Below are 12,479 nucleotides of genomic sequence, written 5' to 3'. Positions count from 1 at the left end.
ATCAAGCATAATTTGTAAATGAGTAATGATAAAAACAATTTTTAATCAATAAATTTTAGTTGAGGACATAAACTATTGATTGATTATCAAATTCATTTATGAACTGTTTTTTGTTGAAGTATATACCACTTTCAATGCCATATTTTATTATTATTAAATCAAAAAATTAAAAGGTTAAATTTAGACACATAATTTTTTTAATTAATGTAAAACAAGGAGAATTATATTCCTCATTGTGCCACAAGAAGTTATTTTTTTGAGCTTGTTACTATTTATTTGCTTTTATGATTTCTGGATGAACAACATAACATGGCTTTGTTTTTTGTTGTTTTCTTTTTGAACACCTTATTTAATTCTCATCCATTATTTTTAATATTTTTATGAATATTAATTTTTTTTTTATTTTAGAAATCCATGTTTATCAGAATTAATTTTTATGTTAGTATAATATCATATGCACTATAATTAAATATTTATCTATAGATATTATTTATTTTATTAGTCATACTTAAATATATTTTATAAATTTCTCACTTGACACATACATACATTTTTTAAGTTCTACTAATTTTTTATTTGGTATTTGAATTAACTTATGTAGAAAATATAAATACCACTAATGATATACTTTCAGCCATTCTAACAATCAAATTATGTGTTATTAATAAATCTTTCAAAATAGAGACTTGTTCTTCATTAATAAAATGAAATAAATTGAATTCTATGCCCGAATTTCTTTTATTTGTTTTATGATACGTAATAAAGTCTCACATATCTTTATTCGTTAAATGAGTCAACTTTATCCATACATAAAAAATTAATATATTTTTATAAACAACTCAAATAAAAAATCTATCTATTTAACAATAATTTTTGTGATTTAAAATATTGTTTTCCATCAAACACACTTTTGATAAGCAAAACTCCTGAATAATTGGATGCCTTTTCCGAAAGGAATTAATATATAATATATGGACAAGACATACACGTAGCTTTCGAAATGGTGGTGCTCTGATTAATAAATTGGGACACGTTGCTGGTAAAGGATGGGACGTCGGATGTGGCCCAATATAATCAGGTGCCACGCAGTAACAACCTCGAATTAAACTATTCGACAAAAAAAAAAAAAGAAAAAGAATCTACACGATGGTTGAGAAAATGGGTTAAATTAAGGGGAAAGAGAAAATGGCCTACTCACTCGTTGTACTTGAATGTTCCTTTTATTATTATTATTTTCTCCATATTCACCTCGGCCATGAAAGGACATAAACCTAATCATTATCAGTCACTTCAAACATATATCAAAATCACATGAAATTACCGGTGTTCTAAAAAACACGTTTAAGCTTGAAACTCGACAAAAACGTCTCTGTTTCAGAGAAAAAAGGAAAAATTTGTTAAGCTGTAGTTTGATCGAATTAAGACGTTTAATTATGTGTGCTTAAACACAATTAATCGTATCTATTTATTTTTAAAATTTTTATTTTGAAAGTATGTTTTTTTATTTTAAAATAATAATTAAGTTTATAATTTAGATGTTTATTTTTTTATTTAAATTATGATTAAATATGTTTGTTAATGATTTGAAAAATATTTAGCACTTTTTAATGTGGTCTAGTTGTAAAAACAAATAAAGATTGTATTCTGAGATTTTTATGATTTTATAAATATGAGAATAAATGCATCAAACTTAAATTTATCATATTCATGTATTATTTTATCTATTTTTGGTTTGAGATAATTACAATTACACTAAATATAAAAATATTTTTCCTCGCTTAAGTTTGAAAAGCTTGGAGCTCGACATCCACGCTTCGGGACGCTTCACGTTTTTTAGAACTTTGGAAATTATCAATGATATATAATATAAAGATCATAAATTAAAATTATAGATATCATAAATATTTTCAACTTTAAATTTTTATCCAATTTGAATCAAATTTATGAAAGCAAAGACGTTAAGTGTAACACCTCTGACCGATTTTATAAAATAACACAGCGGAAATTAAAAATTTTACTTGAAGGGATGAAGGATTTAAAAATTTCTCGACGTAAAACATTTACAATCAAAAGTGTATGCACGATCAATCAAGTGATACATTAAGTTTCATCGTTCGATAAATTTCTGGTTAATATTAGATAGATTGCACGAGTGTCATAGAGAGTTCTATTTGATTAAGTTTGAATGTCAAGCTAATAATTTATCAATTGTCCATTTTGTATCGTATCGAATAATTATATTGTGTGTATAAATAGTTGATTAGTATTAGATATTTCTACGAGTTTGACTTAATTATATTTTGACGATATAATCAACTATCATATTTTGATCTAATCGAACGCTGTTATTTTCGGATTTCTAAATAATTCGTTGGTTTATATTTGTTGAAAGATTAATATTGATTACGTTAAAAACATAATAATTTTCGTTCTTAAATGTAGACATAAATAAATCAATGTTTGTTGAGATTTTAAAAGTGAGAATAATAGAAAGCCATGGAATCGGTGGCGGAGCCAGCGGTCCAATATTTTTTTTAAAAAAATTAAACTTAAATTTTTTTATAATTTTGGAATAATATGATATTAGTCTGGTAGATCGATTTAAAATATTAAAAGATTTTAAAGTTTAAAATTCTAGCTCGAATAGAATCATATTTCTGACTCCGACGTTCGATGGAATGTATATTTAAGTTACACGTCATCTGCACAACTGTTGGGAAAAGTAGAAAATAAGAAAGGGAAAGAAGAGAAGAAAGAAAGAGGCCCTACACATGAGACACACACATAAAAATAAATAAATATTAATTTTATGGAAGCATAATTCGGTCGAGGGTATTTATTCTCACGCATATTCCTTAATTGTTACTATTTATTGAAAAAAAATTCTTACTACTTTTCGGATGTACACTGCATACAGCATTTGACTTAACACGGTAGTAACTATGTTAGATTAATTTTGAGATATAATTATATTATATATATATATATATATATAGAGTTTTGATATGCTGCGCACCTACCGTACACACCTATGTGAGCACCGATGAGGTGTCACTCACTCATTGGATACGTAACTTTTCTATATTTCATCACATCCAATAGATGAATGACACATCATCGGTGCTCACATAATGTCTGTATGGTAAGTGTGCAGCATATCAAAACTATATATTATATATATATATTAATAAATAGCTTAAAACTCTGATGTAAATCACATGTAGTTCAATGGATAGATTTTTTGTTTGCTACGTATTAATTTTTTAGATCATTTTTTTATTTTTAAATTTTTTTAATTCATATATCAAAATTACTGTAGAGTTTACTATTTTTTGTATTTACATTTTAATCATTAGTTAAATATAAACTAAATAAATGATAAAAAAATAATTTATAAACATGTCATATACTAGCTACTCTGCACACGTGATGCTTGTGTATAGTTTTTTTATTATTATCGATGGACTAAAGTGAAATTTGATAAATTATGGAGGACTAAATTGATATTTGAATTGTTGAAATAAAAAAATAAAAATAAAAGTGTGTGTTGATTTTATTTTTTTTTTAAAAAAAGTAGAAAACAAAGTATTGTAAAGTTGGGAAAAAAAAGTTAGTGTCAGTATTAGATAGTTACTATAATGCTATCAACTTTAATAAAATATAATAGATTACGGTAAATCGTATTAGTCAAAATAGGTTCGAACGAAAAAATATTGATAAAATTCGAAATCATATACTTTAATGTTTTGTATATTTCACCGACTCGAGAGTCATTTTCTTCGTTGATTTACTAATAATACCTTGGTTGGCCCATTTATTTGAAAAGAATAAAGCGATGATCGTTTTTTGTCAAAATTTCTAGAATCGAAAACCTCTATATATTATGCTTTCTTTTTGGATGCACAGTCTGTCTCTACGCATGTGCATTCGGGTTCATACTCATTCACGGGGATATTAGATTACAAGAAATATACGGATTCATACGCAAAAATTGTACTGTAATGGCGGGAAACGATTGGATTAACAGCTACTTGGACGCGATTCTGGACGTTGGCCCTCCGATTGCGGATAAGAAGTCATCTCTGCTGCTACGGGAGAGGGGGAGATTCAGTCCCACTAGGTATTTTGTGGAGGAGGTGATCACTGGATTCGATGAGACCGATCTCCACCGCTCTTGGGCCAGGGTATGTGTGTTTTTTCTTCTCTATTGCTTGTGCATGTGTTTGTGTTTAGATTATTCTAATGAGATGTGTTTTTTGTGTGGATGTAGGCTCAAGCTACGAGGAGTCCGCAGGAGAGGAACACGAGGCTGGAGAACATGTGCTGGCGGATATGGAATTTGGCTCGCCAGAAAAAGCAGGTGATTTTTTTTTTTTTTTTAAATCTTTGAGTATTGAGGGATTGCTTCGTTTATGATATCTTTTACGGGTGTCTGTGCGTCTTTGATTTCTTCTGCTTTTTGTGGTTACTTTATATATTCGATTGATGCAACGGTTGATGGTTTGAGATTTTAGAGGAATCTGGTGATGGTCAAGGATATGAATGCAATAACTGATGAGGGCAATACAAGTGGACTAAATTTGTTTTTCTGAAAGCCGTTGGTTGGCTAAAATGTAAAGGTGAAACTTCTATACTAGTTTAACATTTTTGAGTGTGGTGGCAAACAAGAGCTGGTTCCTTCACTGCGAAATGCATTTTCATGATCACAATCTTTGCTTGCAAGTGATCATAATAGTTGTGGGATATTTGATAGAACACCGATCATATGCAACCTGCGATCCATTTTCTTCAGCTTCTTCTACAGAACAAGATCTAGAAATCCATCCAAGGTGCTTGAATGCTTTCTTGAAATATATTTATAAATTCATTCCTGGTTTTTGTTTGGATATACAAGGTTAAGCACCTCAATGGCTACAATTTTTGTGATTACTACCATTTGCGGAATCTCCGCTACATGATTTTCTTTGACATCAATCTGATTTGCTTACGTGCTATGATCGCGATTCCACCCTGAAACTTCCCCCCAGTTTTCTTACTCAGTTAATTCCTAAAATGTGTCTTTAATGTTTAGCATAGTAAAATTTTGTTTCATAAACCAAAAGTTAATGGTTGCAGGTTTTGGGATTCACCATGTTTAATTGACTTAGTTTTTAAATTTGTCACTATTATTGACTTTTAACATTTAAGGTTCAACGAGAACAGGCCGACTTGCTGGTGCTTTGATTAGAAAAAGCTTCTTACGTAATTTTGTTGGTTTATTTGTTACATTTTTTATACTCTAGCTCTATATTCATCATTTCTTCATGACTTATAAGTGTAGCTCGAAGGAGATCAAGCCCAGAGGATGGCAAAACGTCGTCTTGAGCGTGAAAGAGGTCGCAGAGAAGCTGTTGCTGACATGTCTGAAGACTTATCCGAGGGGGAAAAGGGAGACGCAGTTAGTGACATTTCAACTCATGCTGAAAGCACTAGGAGTCGACTGCCTAGAATTAGTTCTGTTGATACAATGGAGGCCTGGAGTAGTCAACAAAAAGGGAAAAGGCTGTATATTGTACTGATTAGGTATGAATATAATATTGTAAAGCTTGAGTAGTTATAAGAAGGAATTGACACAGATAGAATGTGTTTTTTCATGGCTGAAGGGAGTATGTATGATCTTTCAATTTTTCTTATTTGATGCTTCTGTCTGAAGATTGTGATCTTCAAAAAGTGAAAACATAATTACCCTTCTTTCTTGACGTTAGTTATCTTGCAGCCTTCATGGTTTGATACGTGGTGAAAACATGGAGCTTGGCCGTGATTCTGATACTGGTGGTCAGGTAGGGCTGGTTTCAAGGAATGCTCATCTAACAGTTATTTTCCTTGTCACGTCCATTTGTGCTTGTGTTTATGAAATTCTCAGCCGCACCGTGTAGCACCGAGTTGAATGTGTCTTGAATAATTCCATGTACTCTTTTCATGCATGTAAATGACTTCTTTCCTATATTTCTTTAGGTGAAATATGTTGTGGAACTCGCAAGGGCTTTAGGTTCAATGCCAGGTGTGTATCGCGTCGATTTGCTTACTAGACAGATATCATCACCAGAGGTAGACTGGAGCTATGGTGAACCAACAGAGATGCTGCCGCCTCCACGAAGTTCAGAAGGCTTGATGCATGAGATGGGAGAGAGTAGTGGTGCTTACATAGTTCGCATCCCCTTTGGCCCAAAAGATGCATATATTCCAAAAGAATTACTGTGGCCACACATCCCTGAATTTGTTGATGGTGCTCTTAACCATATTGTACAGATGTCAAAGGTACTCGGTGAACAAATTGGTAATGGACACCCAGTTTGGCCTGTTGCCATACATGGACATTATGCAGATGCAGGTGACTCTGCTGCTCTTTTATCTGGTGCTCTAAATGTACCAATGCTTTTCACTGGCCATTCTCTTGGTCGTGATAAACTAGAACAACTTTTGAGGCAAGGCCGACAGTCAAGAGATGAAATCAATTCTACATACAAAATAATGCGTAGAATAGAGGCAGAAGAATTATCTCTCGATGCCTCTGAAATAGTCATTACCAGCACAAGACAGGAGATAGATGAGCAGTGGCGCTTGTATGATGGTTTTGATCCTATACTGGAGCGTAAATTACGTGCTAGGATTAGGCGTAATGTGAGCTGTTATGGAAGGTTCACGCCTCGCATGGTTGTAAGTACTTATTACTTCGTTCTCGAAATTTTTTTCTGAAATCATAAGTTCATATGATTGTGTATCTTGCTCTTTCTTTATGACATCTTCCGCTGATCCTCTTTTTTTTAGCCAAGACAGATAATAATTTAGCATGCTGGTACTGAAGTCACGTTTATCATCATGTTTTTATAGTGGCTCTTTTTGGCTTGATGAAACCATCTAGAAGAATTTTCCATATTTTAGTTGGGAAGTTATTGAAATAAAGGATTCACCAATGATGTGACATAATTTGCAATATGATGCCCTAGTCTAATATTTTTAGCTAAACTAATTTTTTTTTTCAATCATTTTGTTTGTGAACTCAAAAGAACTGTGTTACTTTATCACGAGGATGAAAAAATAAAAGCTCTCATTGTTAGCCTCGAGTTTCAGATAAAAGTGGTATCTATCTTAAATGTTATCTTTCATCGGACAGCGTAAATTTATAGTCGTGCTTTCTGGCACTTATAGCTAAGATAGTTTTACTCTTCCATTGTGATTTAATAAGAGCATGCTTTTGTGCTTTCAGGTGATTCCACCTGGGATGGAATTTCATCACATCGTTCCACATGATGGAGACATGGATACTGAACCAGAAGCAAACACAGATGGGAAATCCCCAGATCCAGCTATTTGGGCTGAGGTTAAAGTTGTTAAACCTGTAGTCTCATTCACGTGTGACGACTTTATTTCTAACTTTTTCCCAATATTTAAATATATTCCTCATATATTTTGTAAGGCCTCTAGAGTTTTCAAAGTTCTTGCCACTTTCTAATAGTGATATGCAAACAGGTAATGCGCTTCTTTTCAAATCCCAGGAAGCCTATGATACTTGCACTTGCCAGGCCTGATCCAAAGAAAAACCTTACTACCTTGGTTAAAGCATTTGGGGAATGTCGACCCCTGAGGGAGCTCGCTAATCTTGTAAGTTGGATAAATACTGACATAAATGTGTGGTGAATTCCGATAATGCACTAGTGTTAGTATTTTCAATTGTTTTATTTGTGATAACAGACCTTAATAATGGGGAATCGAGATAATATTGATGACATGTCGAGCACGAATGCTTCTGTTCTTTTATCAATCCTCAAGCTGATTGATAAGTATGATCTATATGGCCAAGTGGCATACCCAAAACATCACAAGCAGCATGATGTTCCTGTTATCTACCGTCTAGCAGCAAAGACTAAGGTATTCTCATGTTTCTGTTACATCAACAGCAATATTGAGTCATTTGACGGGATGGCACTGGCCCATAAAGTCATTAGTACGCTTATTAACTTTCCTTTTCGGGTATCTTTTCATATTCCCTTACCCAACTGTGCTTGGGAAAGCTCTCTGTTGCTATGTTTAAATCTTTGCTTATCCGAGCTGGATGAGTATTTTCAAAACTTTTGACAAAATACATTGACACGGCTATTAGTTTTCTGGTAAAATTTTGTGTTCTAAATCACTCATTATAGGAAGCCTGAGAATTAAATTTGGGAAAGGAAAGATAAGATACTTTTTGAAATATTGTCATGTCCAAAAAACCCAATAAACTTTTTTCATTTAAACACCACCAATATAATACTTTCATACCGTAGGAGTAGGACTCAACATGTCAAAAGTAAATAATTTTGTTTTTCAAAATGCACTTGATGTACTTATTTAAGAATAGATGCGAAATTATTAATCAAATTGGATTTTTTTAAAGTCATTTTCTATGTTTTGACTTAAGTTATATCTAACTGAAATTAATGAATTTAAATACTTAACCTAGGCATGAATGCACACCAATTTAGTCATGACTAAGTAGGTTTACCAGTTCTAGGTTTGTATTATTTGAAAGTACTTAACCCAGGCATGAATGCACACCAATTTAGTCATGACTAAGTAGGTTTACCAGTTCTAGGTTTGTATTATCCTTTCAGATAATACTTTGTTCTAGATTGTACCGTTGTATCATTTATTTCTTCTAGCGTATGCAAAATAAATTTTGTGTGCATGTGCACGATTGAGTTAATGTTTCATTGAATGGAAGAATAAAAAATTCAATCAACTTATCTGATTTAAAAATTTTTAGATTAAGTACCAAGAAATTTGAATTATAATCTTTACAGCATAAGTTAAGGCATATTGTCATATTGGGCATGAAATTACTACATTTTGACACATTGGACTTTTGGTGTGAAATGAGACGATGAGTTTCTAGGGGGGAAAAGTAGTTTTTGGTTCTTTTGGATGTCTACATTCGTAAAGAGGTTGTGAGTACTGTCACTGAAGTTATAATATCTCTGGGTTATTTCGCAGGATTGTTTGAGCATTAATTCATTATTTTTTGACAGGGTGTTTTCATAAATCCCGCTTTTATTGAACCTTTTGGACTTACTCTAATCGAGGTGCGCCTGCCTTCACATTCATTAAGTTTTGGCTAGTATATTATTCTGGTGATCAACCTGATTTATTTGACATAAAAACAGGCAGCAGCATATGGTCTGCCCATTGTCGCCACAAAGAATGGCGGCCCTGTCGACATACACAGGGTATTTTTATTCTTTTTCCTAAGATGAACTTGCAAGGATTCCATTCAACATTAGGTATTTTGGTATATTGTATCTGACATTGTTTTTCCATATTGATGGTAGGTCTTAGACAATGGTCTCCTTGTAGATCCACATGACCAGCAATCTATTGCTGATGCTCTTCTGAAGTTGGTTGCAGATAAGCATCTCTGGGCAAAATGTAGAGCAAATGGATTGAAAAATATTCATCTTTTTTCATGGCCAGAACATTGTAAGACTTATCTCTCCAGAATAGCTACTTGCAAACCAAGAAAACCTCATTGGTTGAGAGACGAAGAGGAAGATGAAAATTCAGAATCAGATTCTCCAAGTGATTCCTTGAGGGATATACAGGATATATCTTTGAACTTGAAATTCTCCTTAGATGGAGATAAGAATGAGAGCCAAGAAAACATGGATGGTTCTGTGGAATTAAAAAATAAGCTAGAAAATGCCGTGTTGACGTGGTCCAAGGGTGTTGTGAAGAGTGCACAAAAATCCGTGTCTATTGACAAAGGTGAACAAATTTCTAATTCTAGTAAGTTTCCAGCATTGAGGAGGAGGAAGCACATTTTTGTGATCGCCGTAGATGGTGATGCGAGTTCTGGTCTCTCTGAAAGCATTAAAAATATATTTGGGGCCGTAGAGAAAGAACGTGATGAAGGTTCTGTCGGATTTATTTTATCAACATCCTTCAACATTACAGAACTACGGGCTTTTCTGATTTCAGAAAGCTTGAATCCCAGCAACTTTGATGCATTTATTTGCAACAGTGGTGGTGATCTTTATTATTCGTCTGTCCATTCAGAAGATAACCCGTTTGTAGTAGACTTATATTATCATTCACATATTGAATACCGCTGGGGTGGTGAAGGGTTGAGAAAGACTTTGGTCAGGTGGGCAGCTTCTACAACAGATAAGAAGGGAGGAAATAACGAACCTGCTGTCGTTGAAGATGAAGAGACTTCGGCTGACTACTGTTATTCTTTCAAAATTAAAAAGCATGGAGTGGTATAATATTTATCTTTACATATTTAATTCCATATCCTTCAGAGCATCGATCCTGTTAACAACTTGAAATGTGTTACATGTCTTAGCATATTATTGAATTACATCTGGTTTAGGATTATGCTCTTATGTTTTTTTAGTTACTCTTGAACTATAACAACCTTTTATTGTATAACATAACAACTTAATTTTGTGTTGCAGGTTCCCCCCGTGAAGGAACTAAGGAAAATGATGAGAATTCAGGCACTACGTTGCCATGTGATCCATTGTCAAGATGGAAGTAAGATTAATGTAATTCCAGTCCTGGCGTCACGTTCTCAAGCACTCAGGTAGCAATTTTATCAATGAATCTGTTTTATGACATCTAGATAAAAACAAGGGTTTTATGACAAGCAAGGCTATCAGCTTCATCTTGGTTGTACGTCAAGGTTCTGGTGCTGCTTGAGTGTATTGTACTTTAGTGTTGAAAAAATAGAACATTAACCCTTGCTAATAAATACTATGACCAAAAGAGAAATCAAAATTACTTATCTGTAATGTTGTACGAGTATCTCATCTGATCTCGTGGTAGTATTGATGGTTCTGTGATTCCAATTATGTTGTTCTGCTGCTGATGTTGCATGTTGAGGATTCTACTGCTCTAGATGATCATGCAAGTTCATTTGTTCCTGATTTATTGGCGTTATTTGACACCAAACTTGTAACAAAGTCTCTCATGGGCATGCCCCAGTGACAAATCTCTCATGCATGGCGTGTAGTTCGGCCATCTAATTCAAATAATTAGGACTTCTTGTTTCTATCTCGTATTCACTTGGAACTTTTTCCATTTGGATAACCAAGCAAGAAGAAATTGCTATCCATGCATGTGGGTCACTGAGTACACTTCTTGGCCGCCCACAAGACCAACTTGCACATATCTCGTATGACCACATGCCTCTTTTTGTAACTCAAAGGTCAATTCGGAATTTTTATGATAGGATATTAGAGTGTTAGATTTCTTGCAAAGTTCGATAATCTTGCTATCAATTCAATTGATGGAGAGAAACTTTCTTTGTAGGTACTTATATCTTCGTTGGGGTATGGAGTTGTCAAAAATGGTGGTTTTTGTTGGGGAAAGTGGTGACACCGACTATGAAGAAATGCTCGGGGGTGTTCACAAGTCTGTGGTGTTGACTGGAGTTTGCAGCGGTGCGAGCAGCCAACTTCATGCTAACAGAAGCTACCCTCTTACAGATGTTATATCTTATGATAGCCCTAATATCATCAAAACCTCCCAAGGTTTTAACAGTTCTGATATCCGAGCTTTATTGGAGGACTCACAGGTCTTCAAGGACTAACCGTTCCAATACTAGCCCGATAATGACCTGATATTATACGTTACTTCATGCTACTTACAGGTATTTACAACATTGTTAAGTCTGCTTCATGTTTGTCACGATCATGTGATCAAGAAAGAACTCTTGGAGCAAAGTCGTCCCTCTAATGGTTTATTTAGATAGAAAAAGAATCGCTTGGGGTTGGCAAATTTGTATATAGATATAATAATTATTATTATACAAAACCCGGAAGATCTCTTGGAGCAACTGACATCAGATTTTGAATAATAATCGGTCGGAAAATGGATATGGATGTGTTCAATGATACAATTTTCTTTTCATATATATTGCATACCGACTACGTTAATTTTGTTGACTTAACAGCAGCACATCAAAATACTTCGAGATAAGGGTTCCTCCGAAGGATGAAATTGACAATTGGGGAAATGAGAACAAAAAAATCACGTATAAACTAAATATATAAAGTGAATATTAGTCATTTCATAATTAAAAATACATTGAAACCTTTTAAAAATGAGGATGAGATACGTAGCTAGCTAGTAATTCAAAAAGACGATCGAGGACCGTCGAGCCTGTTAAAATAATTCAGGGAGGTTATTTGTCAATCAGAAGGTTTACACAAGGTCCGTACACATTTAGGCCGTTGAATAAGATATATATTTAAGGCAAAAACTTGTGTGAGACGGTCTCACGGGTCTTATTTGTGAGACGGATCTCTTATTTGGGTCACACATACAAAAGTATCACTTTTTATGCTAAGAGTATTACTTTTTATTGTGAATATGGGTAGGGTTGATCCGTTTCACGAATTAAGATCCGTGAAACTGTCTCACATGAGACTCACTCTATATTTAATCAACTATTGAATGTAATG

The 12,479-nt window shown here is 33.5% G+C and overlaps 1 protein-coding gene across 1 annotated transcript; it reads left to right on the top strand.

The window, feature by feature from the left end:
• The first annotated feature begins 3,811 nt into the window (after nucleotides 1-3,811).
• Nucleotides 3,812-11,898, top strand: LOC140839610 (probable sucrose-phosphate synthase 1). The gene is made up of 13 exons (XM_073206441.1): nucleotides 3,812-4,184; nucleotides 4,271-4,360; nucleotides 5,321-5,562; nucleotides 5,756-5,819; nucleotides 5,995-6,696; nucleotides 7,247-7,360; nucleotides 7,510-7,641; nucleotides 7,732-7,908; nucleotides 9,045-9,098; nucleotides 9,180-9,242; nucleotides 9,345-10,271; nucleotides 10,470-10,597; nucleotides 11,326-11,898. Exons 1-13 carry the CDS (start codon nucleotides 4,002-4,004, stop codon nucleotides 11,603-11,605), a joined length of 3,156 nt encoding a protein of 1,051 aa, XP_073062542.1. The 5' UTR covers nucleotides 3,812-4,001; the 3' UTR covers nucleotides 11,606-11,898.
• Nucleotides 11,899-12,479: the final 581 nt, after the last annotated feature.

Source organism: Primulina eburnea, chromosome 8 (assembly GCF_022965805.1).
Source record: "Primulina eburnea isolate SZY01 chromosome 8, ASM2296580v1, whole genome shotgun sequence".
Classification (NCBI taxonomy): Eukaryota; Viridiplantae; Streptophyta; class Magnoliopsida; order Lamiales; family Gesneriaceae; genus Primulina; species Primulina eburnea.
Note: the sequence above shows the minus strand (reverse complement) of the source record. Positions and strands in the feature narration are given on the sequence as shown.

Excerpts from the sequence above, each read along its gene's own strand:
- LOC140839610 (XM_073206441.1), top strand. The coding sequence starts at position 4,002 with ATGGCGGGAAACGATTGGATTAACAGCTACTTGGACGCGATTCTGGAC. Across the intron at positions 4,185-4,270 it reads TCCACCGCTCTTGGGCCAGG|GCTCAAGCTACGAGGAGTCC; the intron begins GTATGTGTGTTT and ends GTGTGGATGTAG. Across the intron at positions 10,272-10,469 it reads AAATTAAAAAGCATGGAGTG|GTTCCCCCCGTGAAGGAACT; the intron begins GTATAATATTTA and ends TTTGTGTTGCAG.